Source organism: Papaver somniferum, chromosome 11 (genome assembly GCF_003573695.1).
Source record: "Papaver somniferum cultivar HN1 chromosome 11, ASM357369v1, whole genome shotgun sequence".
In the NCBI taxonomy this organism is placed as follows: Eukaryota; Viridiplantae; Streptophyta; class Magnoliopsida; order Ranunculales; family Papaveraceae; genus Papaver; species Papaver somniferum.
In genome coordinates, this window is record NC_039368.1 from 17,634,495 (window position 1) to 17,648,748 (window position 14,254).

At 35.3% G+C, this 14,254-nt stretch overlaps 1 protein-coding gene and 1 long non-coding RNA gene across 8 annotated transcripts; one reads left to right on the forward strand and one right to left on the reverse strand.

Annotated features, from left to right (window-relative positions):
* Positions 1-229: 229 nt before the first annotated feature.
* On the forward strand, positions 230-4,375 carry LOC113323252. 7 transcript variants are annotated; one of them, XR_003347496.1, is made up of 9 exons: positions 230-375; positions 543-616; positions 945-1,025; positions 1,248-1,311; positions 1,393-1,900; positions 1,983-2,064; positions 2,543-2,749; positions 3,124-3,773; positions 4,031-4,375. It is a non-coding gene; the product is annotated as an uncharacterized LOC113323252 (long non-coding RNA). The 7 variants fall into 7 exon arrangements; XR_003347500.1 differs by having other exon boundaries at positions 1,393-1,543; positions 1,680-2,064; XR_003347498.1 differs by having other exon boundaries at positions 1,393-1,538; positions 1,680-2,064.
* Positions 4,376-12,720: 8,345 nt separating this feature from the next.
* LOC113324184 (RING-H2 finger protein ATL74-like) lies at positions 12,721-13,305 on the reverse strand. The gene has a single exon (XM_026572507.1). The coding sequence runs from the start codon at positions 13,303-13,305 to the stop codon at positions 12,721-12,723; it is 585 nt and encodes a 194-aa protein (XP_026428292.1).
* Positions 13,306-14,254: the final 949 nt, after the last annotated feature.

Below are 14,254 nucleotides of genomic sequence, written 5' to 3' on the forward strand. Positions count from 1 at the left end.
GAAAAATTTGCAGTTGTTTACCTTAGTTACAAAATTCGCAACTACTTGTTTCTGTTACGATTAGCAACATAATGGAGTTGTACGCGTGTCACTCGTGAGTGTGGCTACCCAGACTTTCAGGCTGACTCGGTTTCAGCCCATTCAGTGCTCAGTCAGCTTCAAAACCGACTCGGGTTTAGATTTAAATCTCGGTCAAAAATCTCATTCTTCTCTCTCTCTCTCTCCCCCCTCTTAGTATTAGGGTTCAACTCCTTCTTCATACACAAAGATGACGATTATCGAAATCATTCATCTTCTTTTATCCTAAATCAAGGTTGAATTACTTGTTGATTTCAGAGATCTCAAATCCCAAATCAAGCCGATCAATTTATTAGGGTAATTTTTTTTTATTCTGAGACTAACAAATCTCAAATATTCTTCATGTTCTAAAGTTAGGGTTATATCAATATTTGTAGAGTTTAATGGGTTATTGTTGTTTCCTTTCTTTTTTCGATTGATGAAGTTAGGGTTCTTCATTTCATCTTCCATTGATGGTTGTTCAGCTGCAGGAACACCCAGCTTCTCTTGATTCCATTTTAAAACTGCTTCCGCAACTTCATGAGAGACAACTTTTAAGGTATATAAACATTCTTACTTACTTTGATTTCAATTTCACAAATTAGGTTTTCCTTATTTGTAATTGTTTTTGCTTATTTATATGGTTTTAATATGTGGATTTGGGTATTTTTGATTAGTTTGAATTGTGTAGGTTGTTAGCAGTCATCCAATTTTTGTATGGGTCCTCAATTTTTTTTACACATTTTCAGTTATGGGTTTTGTTGAATGGAAGAAAGTTGTGCTTGAAAGGGATTTTCCTTGTATGTTGTTGCTGTTGTGGTGGTACTTGTTGTTAGGTTGGTTGTAGGATTATGGTTATGGTCTAACCTTTTTGCTTTGTGATTCAGGGCTTACAACTGAAGGATCCATCTATTTACTCTGTGAGAAATGCTTGAAAGACACTGGTTTCTGAGACACAAGGAACCAAGGTTTGGTATTTATTACTTTTAGGCTTGATCTGTAATCATTGCGGTTGATAGTTTAAAACCAAGGGTTGTAGACAGTTTACTTAATACATTTGGTAGAGCACTGATCTTGTTGTTTTTGTAATGTTCTGCACTGATATAACTATGCATAATTACTGCATGTTGCTCTATCTTCGTTCTAGTTATCCATTCATGCATGTTTATTTTTTTCATCTTTGGTTTCAGGGACGGGGTTAGTGAGTCCCAGTTTAACCATTTTCGGAACATTGAGCTAGACTAAACCATAAAGGTGAGCTTTTGATTGTTGACATTGCCTGAGTAGTCGTTTAGTAGACCAAAATATTAGCATTAAGTCTCTCTGTTGTTGTAGGCTTGCGAATTTCTCAATAAGGATGCTCGTTACAAGCCTCCTGAGTTGAAATTGTAGCCAAAGTTTATAGTGATTACTGCACAGGAAAATCATCACATCAAGTTCTTTTTAAAATGAATCTCCTAATAATGTTCCACCTGGTTAGGGTAATGTATGATGACTCTTTTCTTGACCATGGGCTCTTACGCCCTTCTATATAATGCATGATTAACTTATTATAATTACTATACTACTAACTCAGTTTTATTACACCAGTGATTGTTAAGGGAATATTTTTGGTGTTGTAGCTAGGGGCTCGTGAACTATAGAGTTCGAAGAAACTAAGATTGTGTTTCCTTCTAATTGCAACATAATACTTCCAACAGTCTCCAGTACGAGATTCTTGAACTCTTCTTCTGGCACAATTTTCTCATCATTTGCACCGACCATTTTGAGCACCTCATTCATTATGTGATAGCATACATCAATTTTGCATAAGACTGTCAGGAATGAACACAACTAGTAATTGGTATGAAGATTTGTTGAACCTTAGATGCGGTTTTCCAATACTGAGACGAGGTTTGTTATTTACGTGATTGACGGCTCCACAGGGAGGCAAACTAGTTGATGGGGTCAGTGAATCCGGAGTTACACGCAGATACTCCTTGGACAGTTCCCTACTGCGATTTCTTGGTAAGTATTTTAGTGCCACATTCAATTTCTGCAAGAATTCTCAAAACACTAACATTAGCTTACAGAATTAATTCAAAGTTTTTAATGAGAACAAAGTTGAAACAGGAGTGGAAACCTTTTCTAGTTCAAATTTGTTGGATAATATTCTCTTGATGCCACTTCCATCAAATGTATGTTAACTGTGAGCGACATTAACTGGTTTCTCCTTTAGATGGTGAACCACTCTTTTATCACCTTCTTGAATTCTTCTAAGAAGGCCTCTTGAGATACAAAGTTTCCTTGTTTTGTTTTTGTACAAGCTTGCAATGCGGGTTTGATAGCATTACTCTTTTTATAGTGCAGGTACAGTTACTGACCTACAGATATGTCATGCCCACAACAATGATTTCTACTTATGTGTACATGCTTATAATTGTAGTTCATCGCCGTTCTTTTCTGGATATTAATATCCCGATGCTTTATTTTCTTGAAATATCAGGGAACAACGAGGCCTACTCATTGTCATATTCTGTGGGACGAAATTGGGTTTTTAGCCGATAACTTGCAGGAGCTAGTGCACTCACTATCTTATGTACAAGTCAACTGCTTCTTAATTTTTTTTCCTTGTTTATGGAAAATTGTAATAACACACTTAAATTCTTTACTTGATGAAGATACCAAAGAAGCACTATGGCGATATCTGTTGGTAAGGCTACTGAAATGCCTTGCTCAAATTTTGATGAATATGGTCGGATTATGAATCTCTCTATACTGTCAAAATTATGTTATACGTCTATAATGTTTAGTGTGCGAGTCATTTGTAGGTGATGAGTTGAAACAAACACACATTATTATGACTGAATTGAATGTTACATACTAGGATGGTAAAATTCTCATATGTATTTACAAGGGACTAACATCTGACTGTTGAGCTAGGATTGTTGGGTATGTCTTATGATAATTGTTTCCCTTTGATTATGTAATTATTATCAATTGTAATGGCTCTATGGTCTAGATTTTGAGTGATTTTGATTCTGTATATGATTCTAACTGTCGGCTCTCTATGTAATTCGTGTGCAGGGTATGATTGGCTATAAAAGGGGTTGGAAACAATCAGCAGAAAACATCGCTGGTCCAAGACAATCCTGCACTCTACCTGCACTGTAAAAGTTCAGAGAGGAGCTTTTTAGATCCTCTCCAACCTTCCATTCACCCCGGCTCGAGAATCACCACCATCGGTACTTCATTCGCATCATCTACACCTCTCGGACATAGGAGAATTGCTTCTCACCTGTTTGTGAAAACTTTCAACATCTCATCTCTAAAACTCACCACCAGTTTCCCTCACAACTGAATTCATCCCGTCACCACCATACATTCCACCTCCACAGACCACCATCACCTCCATCAATCTATCACCAGTTCTTTCACCCATTAAAATGTTGTAATTGCAGTTATGGTTTTTCCTAAGCAACTTGTTTGGTGTTTGACTACGTATTCTATAAAATTTTTGTCATTAGACTTATAGTATGCGTATGAAGGCTGGGTAACTTAAATCTGGTAAAGAACAAGGCGACATTGAAGGTAAACTTTGTTAAAACCTATGTGTGAGGAGCTCTGCCTAGAATATGGTATTGCTAAGCAACTATATTTGGTTCCCTTCATGATTACAATCTTTGAGGAGGTCTTCCCAGAAGTGGAGCTCCGAGCAATTTGCTTGCAAACACTAGGTCAGATACTAAATTGCGTTTCAAAGTTACTTGGTTTATCTGTTTATCTGAGTTTGTTTTTTATTTTTATTCCATCCCTCAAGCTTGCAGTAAGCTTTTCTTTAATCTCAATGGATAGTATATTCAATTTGCACCAATCCACCTTGCATTAGCCGTGAGTTGGTGTAGTGCTTGTTACGAGTGGAAGCCTATAGAATTAATCTGCAAGTGGATATCACAGCGCAATCTGATCAATGTTGTTATTATTGTTGTTGCAGATACACTCCGCATCCAATTGAATACATACCAAAGGAATAAAGGGACTTCCATAGTGAGAGCTTGGCATGTACAAATTCAGGTCCTGACTCATAATTGGCGACCTTGGCTAAAAGTGGGGAGTGAATTTTAAATTGTTATAACATGTATTTGAAATGTATGAGATGTTTCTATACTTGCATTTGTTTTGATAGTTCACACTTAAATGTCATTTCTTTTGATAGTTCACACTTAATGTCTCTAGTAACTTTAACATAGACCATGGCTTGCTTATGCTGATTGATGATGCTTGTAGGTTTGAACCCTAATGGTACTTATACTAATATAGAATTATGGTTACAGGGGAACACTGCTTTAGACTGGCATTGATTTTGTCACAGGGAACTCTGGTTTTGACCGGTCAAATAGTGGTTTTGACCAGTCAGAACCACTATATTTTGATGTTGCAAAAAGTTCGCAACTGCATGAACCGGTCACGAAATTCCAGTTTCGTAACTGTTTCGAACTGTTGCGACCAGCTAATTTCGCAAATGTTTGAAACTGTTGCGACAATTTCACGTCGCAACAGTTACAAACTGTTACAACCGAAAGTTCGCAACGCCGTATAAACCGTTGCGAAAATTTGCAACATCGACTTTCGTAACAACAGGAAACTATTACAACCCTGCTTTGCAACTAAATTCAGCCGTTGCTAATCACTAAAAATGGTGTAGTGTATAATTCATGACCACCCGGAAATTTATGCTATGAAATGTTGAATATCTCTAGGTCAATTTTCACCCGTAATACACCAGATCATCTTACAACTCACGGGTACACATATACTCACCCAAATTTCACCAATTATTTACATGGGCATAAATTCCATTAAGCTATGGGTTAACGTTATTTTGACATTTCAATCCTTTTATTTTTTGCACACATATAATCCACCATATATTTATTGACTTCACCGGTACATATACATTTATTTTCATTTATTTACACGCAATAAATGAAAAAACCACGAGTTAAGATTAGATCATTTCTAAATTGCAGTATCGTGCTAGAGGAAAAGAAAAAGAAAAATTATCATGGAAAAATAAGTGAAAGAGGACACAACGCATCGAATGTGAAATAAACCAATGAAATAGGATCTTTGAATGGACATTAGATAATTTTTTGTATGGATTTCGTATGTACGATTTTTACTACAAGTATTGTTTTTCAAAGTATTTTTTTTTAGACAATTGTAGTTCTTAATTCTGAAATATATTGATGTAACTTTTAGTGAAAATTGGTTTTATGAAAATAATTTGAAACGATAAGCTATGATTACCAATTACTAATGGTTTTTAATTTATTGACACTTGGTATCTAAGCACGTTATTTTTGGGGTTACGAGCTTATTATATGTTCTTAATTTTTTAATAAAACTTTTGGTTTTTAATTAAATCAATTTTGAAACCTGAATCCAATATTTCATAAACAAGGAACAAACCCGTGCATCGCACGGGTGAAAACTAGTATCTCTAAACAAAAAGCACCCGCCAAAAAGCTCCAAGAGGCAAGCAACTGAGAGGTAGAAGAGGCACATACGTGAGCTCTCCTCATACTCACAATGTACCATCTATGATCACTCCATGTATGCCATATGTTGGGAAGTCCTTATGTACCGTAAATAGACAGTTCCTCGGGCAGATATACAATAAGTACACCTTTCAGCACTACACAACCTACTTTATGGAACAACTATTGGTAAGTGCAATGGCGAGTATTACTTAGTAAAAAAGAACAACATATTTATTGTCGGTAGACCAATTACAGGTGGAGTAACAATTTCATACATGTTTTGTCTTTCTGTCAGTAGACCAAGTACCTTTGCCTACAGGTTACAACACAAAACAACATTTGCGATTAATATAGTCGGATTGAGCTTGTTCAGCGCAAGGATTCACATTCTACAATAAAACCAAAAGTACCACTATAAGTTCCATCCATATTAATTACCATCAGGATACTAAGCATGTTTATATACCTTATAAACATGGCCGAATCCATCTTCTCCAAGCTCATTCGCTTTGGATAGGTTATCTTTTGCAGCACTTACCATTTTGAAGTTGAATTGTGCGATTCTACACTCTATATCTTCGGCTATACCATACTGACCTATCATAACGACTTCATAAGTACAGAGAAAGGCCGTAAAATTTAGAAGTGAAATATAACTATTTGCCATGAGAATATTTCTTAATAACCATCTTTCTCTCAAACTGAAAAACGTCGTAATGGTGCAATTTAACGATATTTTATCAATCACAGGAAACACACATTTGTTTCTACAGAGAAGATAAAGTTCACATTACAGACACACCACATTTAGTGAGTGTATTTAAGGACAGAGAACGTACACCTGACCAACAAATACATGTGAGACAGCTAGCACACGTGAGAGGGAAATTACAATTCAAAAGAGCTTATCCTACACTGCATCAGTTCTATATCCTGCACCACTACATCTTAACATGCTCTGCTACAGCTCTTATCTTGCACCACTACATGTGTGTAATTATCCCCCTCGATCTCAAGGGCAGTGAGCTGACATTAAGCTTGGAGCGTAGCAGAGTAAAGCGCGGAGCATGAAGACCCTTAGTAAAAATATCTGCAATCTGGTCGATTGTGCTGACATAGAACACAACAATCACATAAGAAACAACAGAAAGGATTAAATTTACCAAATTCCTTGAGAAGGATAATTACCACAATATAGCTTTCCTCAAGCAACTGAATCAGATTCTGCTTCTCACCTTGATTTTGATTCACAAACACATCCCAAGACTACCCAGAACTCATCAGCACAACACAAACCATAACCTAATTCTTCCACCCATCACTGATTCTCAAATTAGGGAAAAACATAAATTCTAATCTTCTTGTTTAATTCAAACCGTTCATCTTCACATACAAAATCCCTAACTCCTGATTAAATTCTCAAACATCTCTACAGCTTCAATCGATCTACAAACCTTAATTCTTAATTTGGGGTAGAACATAACACAACCATAATTCACTGATTCATTACTAAATCCACTTCAGAACCTCAATTAAATATTGACCCATTGTTTTTCATCCAACCATAGTTCCATATATCATCTTTAACCGACTCTAAGAACCATATTCGGAAACCCTAGTCCGCAGTTCATCTCCACGATTCTTCAACTCGCCATAGCTCTATATCATATCTTGTAAATATTCAAAGAAATAACCGATTCCATAATCCTAATTCACTTCATCTTTCAAGTCGGGATCATCATCAGACAACAACACCATCTCTAACAGCTACCCCATGATCTTTTCCACCTTCTACCGATCATAAATATTCTATTTGATCTCTCGAATTCGACAGAGGAGGAAGAATAGGAGAAGAAAAGGAAAGAGAAAAGAAAGAAGAAGATAAGAAGAAGAGAATGAAGAAGAATAAGAGAAAGAAGAAAAGAGAATGGGTTTCTCTTCGACACGTCTTGGTGATAAGGCCAGCTACCCATCATAAAGGCACCCAACCAAAAGATAATGGCAGACCTTCGGTGCTCATAGAAGATAACTCGGTTTCCTTGATAAGTCTGAGTATGAAATGACCATTTTACCCTCCACACAGCTCAGATGATTTCTTCTTCGTCTAGTATCCGAATGACACGTTCGAGTAGTCTATTCCATGAAACTTTTCGAGATCTATATAACGAAACTATATTCGTATCTAAATCGTTGTTAGATTAATTCCTATTAATTAACGTTCGTATTAAACTAATCGAGTTATTATCGGCTAGTTCGACACTTGACCGGTCTAATAGCGTTGACAAGCTCGAGGGTCCTTACAACCTATATGAAGTTGACTCTAGTAAATAATCAAGCGACTCTTTAAATGAGTTTTGATTCACTAAAATATGACAACCAAACTTGACATACCAACGCTTGGTGGGTTCAACCGAGCAATGCTCTAACAATATCTGCCACCATTAGGACTAGAATAGCCTCTACCTATGTAATTGCCTCTATTGTTGTGGTAGTAACTTCCTCTAAAAGATCCTCTATTAGCAACAAAAGCCTTGACTTCAGTTTTTTCTTTTTGAATTTTGAGTCTTCCACTAACTACTGCGTCTTCACTTAACAAATTTTTATGTAATTCAATGCTTGTGATATGAGGATTTATGTATCTCATAGATGTGGCAAAAGGAATGTAATCTGAGTTGAGTGCTTTGACTGTAATAACAACAAGTTCCTTATCAGAAATGATTTCCCCTGCTGCTGCTAATTGATCTAATAGTGATTTGATTTCATTTATGAGAGATGGAATAGATCGATAACCTTAAATTAGATAGATCAATTTGGTTCGAAGTTGAATGGAATGAGTTGATGAAGCTCTTGCAAAGCAATCCTCAATTTTATTCCATAGTTGATGAGAGGAAGTAGATCTTGAGAAGTAGGCAATAACTGAGACTGAGATTGTTGAATTAATCCACATTATGATTGTTGAATCTTCATCCATCCGATCGGTGTAAAGCTGATTCTCAATGCCGTTTTGCTGATTTCTAGGATTTGTAAATTGAGGTGGGCCTTCATGAGATCCATCGAGAAATCTCATGAGTTTGTACTTAACAATGACAGGATTCATTAGGTCACGCCAGGTGATGAAATTATTATCCTTCAATTTGAGATGATCAAAGTTTGTTAATTTATTTAGTGGAATTACAGAAAAGGAATTTGATGTTGGATTCTCCATTTAAATCGATGATGAAGACAGAATACAGAATCAAAGAAGAAAGTAGTGAGATTGTGATAAAAGAAAATCAAGAAAGTAAAGAAAAGATCAGCAGATCTTGAAATCTTGAATTGAAAATAAGATTGAAACACTGTAAATCTTCTCGGATTGATACAGGAAAAGTATATGAAGCTAAATTGATTAGCAGATCAAGAAATTGAAGTAGCAGGATCGAAAACGGTGAGGAGAAAAACCCTAACCTACCCTGTCTGATACCATAATGATATTGTATCAATCATAGGAAATACACTTGTTTCTACAAAGAAGATAAAGTTCACATTACAGACACGCCACATTTAGTAAGTGTATTTAAGGACAGACTAACGCACACCTGACCAACAAATACACGTAAGACAGCTAGCAGAGTTAGAGGGAAATTACAGTTCAAAAGAGCTTATCCTACACTGCATCAGTTATGTATCTTGCACCACTACATCTTAACCTGCACTGCTACAGCTCTTATCCTGCACCACTACATGTATGTCATTACAATTCCCAAAGGAACATCCATTCTCAGATCAATTTTCCAACTAAGGCATTAAAAGCGTGAAGCGGAGCGTGACTCGTTTTCTGTTTTTGAGAAATGATGCGTAGGTTGAAGAGTGAAGCGGCGATTCATGGTTATCGGTGGATCGTAAAATATAAAATTTGATTATATTATAAATAGGTATGAAAATATTTATAAATATAAAATATAGTCAAATATAACCATCCTTTTTCATTTTTTAGAACATTACTTGAGGTTTTACCTAAATACCACCCACACATTACCTATGTACCACTTACGGTCTAAAAATACAATAAGTATCGACCTAATTTAGAGTAGGTAATGAAAATTCATCTTCTCTATTACCGTCCTAAGCCTGTAACCCCCAAAGCCATTATCACGGCCACTTACAATAACCACTGACACCACCATCCCTCTGCTACATACATATATTCATGGATCTTACTTACAAAGTTTTCAAATCATAAGAGGTGATGACTCAGGTGGGTCTGGACTCATATCATACACACAATTACTCGATAGATACCTACAAAAACCTTTGAGAGTTATTGCTCTCTTCTTTCTACCTGTATTTTTATTAAAGGAACTGATTAGATTTAAAATTCTTGCATACAGGGATGCAGTGTTGATACCTAGCAATGCAATGCATTATTATGTCGAGGGTAGCTTCTACTTCAGGTAGGTTAGATTTTCAAAACTTGATGACTTGAATAATTTGCAGAACATAGTGCAATCCTGCGTACATTATCTTGCAAAAACATCAAATTCAATTTACTGCAGAGATCTTTTATGTGCTTCTGCATAAACTCATCATTTGCAATTAACTCGGGTTCACATTCACCAAAATGTACGATCTTTCGAAAGAACCATTTGTTTTTATGCACCATCTACGTTTATCTCGCCAAAATTTGAAATTTGGAAAGAGGGATCTTTGTTGTGTAGAGGTTGAAATTTTGGTTTTGCTCAGCATCAACTATACAGAATCAGTTCTATATTAGGCACTTTATAATATCTTTTACTTTATTTTCCTACAAAATATTACCTTGGAGTTTTGTTCTACATGTGAGTGTTCTACTGCTAAAATGTTTCAATCACGTTACATATGAATAGTGAATACCTATTTTTTTGATACTAATATTTTGGTCTTCATTTGCAGGTTATACACATTCAATATCGTTTTTTATTCTGCCAAGTGTAACCTGTACAATTGAGATAATAATGGTTGTACCGTACCTTCATGTCTGTTTATGTCGAATGCTCTAGCCTCATGTTTTCCGAGATGCAAAAATCAGTCGATTCTATGACAGATAAGCACAATCATGTGCCCAACTAATGCTTTTAAGTTGTAGATTTTATAAACAAAATGCTCAGACTTTGGTTTCGATATTAGTAGGTTTTACAGAAAAATAAAAACAATAATATATTTTGGCTAATGGGTATAATGTTACTGCATTCAAAATCTAGATAGTGCGGTTTTCGCCTAATGCTGCAAATAAATCAATGGCAAAAGCATTCTTATGTTATCATATTTGCAGCACGAGCAGATTCCTTTGAAGAGCATATGAAACAAAGGCTTAAGCAGTGTTGAGGAGTACATTTTTTTTGGTTTCTCTTAAATGTAGCCCACACATTTATTAACCATAGCCCATTTAAATAAGTGCTTAATTTAGCCAACAGTAAAAAAAAAGTTGATTATCTAATCAAGTTTATCTATGATATTTGACATAATTAAACTTTTTTTTAAGAATAATCAACATCCTCAATCAGTTTTAATATAATCATGATTGAGAAGAAGACAACAAATCATGTTGTAGTTTTTTTTTTTTATAGATTATGTTTATGGAGTTCCTAGGAGATTTGGTCGTAGGAAAAGAATTCAAAACCTTAGTTAATCCCATTTCCATTTACGTTGTTGTGGATTTTTTTTAAAGGAACAATTCACAATTGGTATATACACCAACAATTTTGATGTAATCATGATTAAGAAAAATTTATTTTAGAGAAAATAAGAATCAGAGTTTATTTTATTTTGGAAAAAAAGTAAAAATTATGGTTTATACATAATTGTTCAATGGTTTATACATAATTGTTCAGTCTGCGAGAATACTAAAAGGACAATCATGATTAACTTAAGCATGATTAAGAAAGAAAAAAAGTTAGCGTTTATTTTGATTTTGAGGAAGAAGGATTTAAGTTTAATTGTTATCAAAAATTAAGACTTGTTTGGTTTTTCATTTTAATTTTTGGTTTTTCGTTTTAACTTAAAATTTTTGGGCTATGATTAAAAAAAGTGTGGACTACATTTAAGAGAAACCTTTTTTTTTTCCTTAATTTTTAATGACCAGGTAACCTAATTACTACTTATCCTTCAATATATGTTAGATTTCGAATCATCTTGACACTAAAATATCTGGCGTGTATATAAGCATGCTTTGTCGACTCGTAGTGCATCGATAACATTTTAATAAAACAGTTATTCGTAAATATTGTCTTTGATCATGCTGGCCCAACCGAAGCCTTAGATATTGTCTTTGATGTTTGTCGTGCTGGCTCGACCTAAGCCTTAGTTAGAATTCGTAGTTACTGTCTTTGGTATTTTATTTTCTCAAACATTGCAAATGTTTTATTGAGGGTATCATCACAACATCTGTCTATTGAGATTATACTGCACTATCTTCCAGGGTGGTGTAATAAGCTCGATGAGACGCGAGTACTTAATTCCCACTGTCTGACATATAGACCTGGTGGATGAGAATAAGCGGTGGCTTCTTCAATCGTTTGAATGCTTCTCATAGAGCTTCTTAGAGATATTTATCTTATTGCCGGTATAAATTCTAAACTCGATTCCGAGTTTCAAAGTTCATGTACAAGAAATCTTTCGACAGACTTTCTACTGTGGATGGCACAGCTAGCCATCCAAAAACTTCACAGTGAACAAATGATTGATCTCAACTTACATCATGTATGGATAAATGCAGTGCAAGATCAAATGAAAGAAAGAAAAACAAAAGAGCATGAATTCTATTTTCTCAAACTCTCCCAAGAAATTGAGTAGAGATTCTCATGAATAAGAATTATTATTGGACAACAAATCTGAAACTATGACTGATGTTTTCTAAAGAAGAATAGATTCTTATAAAAAAAGTGAACGAATAAAAATTCTATCAGAAAGGAAAATATAGCTTATTCTACTACTCTGATTATTTGAAGGGTGCCCGTAAGATCTTGACAACTCGTTTGTGCAACAATTGTATATCGAGGTGGTCCAAATAGCTCATCAAAAGAATGTGGACAAGACGTTTTCATTGCACATATATATGTCTTTCAGCGGTTGCGGTATTCATTTTGCTATTCAAGTGTAATCTATAACTTGATTCCTTATCTAATTATCAACTCACATCATCAATAATTACAGTCACTGGCGGCGTATTTCCTGAATCCTCAGATAGGGGCTGAGCTGTCGGCAACTCGAGTAATGAATGCCGGCAAGTCGGACAAGATGAATGTGATAAAAGCCATGTATCTATGCACTTCACATGAAACCCATGATTGCATTTTGGTAATATCCTACACTTCTCACCTTCTATAAACTCTCCCAAACAAATTGGACAATCAGTTGGTGAGACAAGAGCATTTTTATTGCCTCCTTTTGATGACCCATATATTGTTACCGGAATCTGACACAATACCTGCCTTTTAAGCCCAATATCCGGAAGACGTGAAACAATGTTCTCGTTAGTACGTGTGCTTACCCTGAATCGGCGGCTGCAACGTAATGCACAACGTATTATTGAGTTCAAACCTAGTGTGCAGATTAATGCACATAGTAAAGCTGCAAGAATGATCACCATGCTTGTATCGAAATTATTCGTTCCAGAACCTGATCGGCTGGTGGTGCTTGTGGTTCTATTGTATGGAGGTGAACCAGTTGGACACCGTTTGAAGGGGCGACAGAGATAATCAGGTGTCACCATTTCTGCTTGATTGACAATACTTGGATCAAATGTCTTAGGTATAATTCTTTCTTTGTCAGGCTGATGATGATTTCAACAAAACTTTGAGGTGGGTTTGAATCCTAATACCTAATGGCTCGGTTTTGTGTTTGAACTCGGAAAAAATGATATGCAAGGAATCAAGGATGTTTTTTATTTTCGAATCTTGGTTTTCACTAAAAAGAGATATGGGTATTTTGAGCAATACATTCAGATTCTATGTAAACAAAAGTAGCAAAAAAAAAAAAATTTGTATGTTTGATTGGTCATTATATCTGCATAAGACAGGGTTAAAGAGTGTATGCAACTGAAAGCAAAGCAAAAAGAAGCAAGATATGCATATGCCAACAGTAGTAGAGAAAGAAGAGCAACTCTACATAATTTATAAGAATTTTGATTACTATTGGAAACTTTCTCCTTCTTTTGTTGTGAAGAAATTAAGTATGATCTAGAGAGAGAGAAGTGGAGTTGTCTTTCTTGCAAAAGAGATTATAATTAGTGTGATTGTTAGGGACCTTTTTAAGAGATTATAATTAGTGTTCAGAGGTGTTAGCAAGGGAAGAAGGGACACTCAAGCGAGCACTAACGGAATAGAAAGGGTGAGGATATTTAGTTAGTGGAAGTAAATATCTCATCTTTATGGTATCAGTCAGTATTGATATATAATTGTCTTGTAATTTTAAAGTCCACATATGATTAGTGGGAAAAACCAGAATGATTTGTTTTCCTCCGCTACTGTTTGCAAGAATATGTCATATCAAGCTTTTGTTTCCAATGTGCGGTGCACGTAGTTGCAGGAAATCCTACAACCACACCCTTAATGAAATCTAAAGAACAATTTAAGTGATCATCATAAAATTCATAAGAAGATTCATTAGATTTTCAATTTGGATACAAAATTACGAGAAAGCTCTAACTTGGAGAACAAATA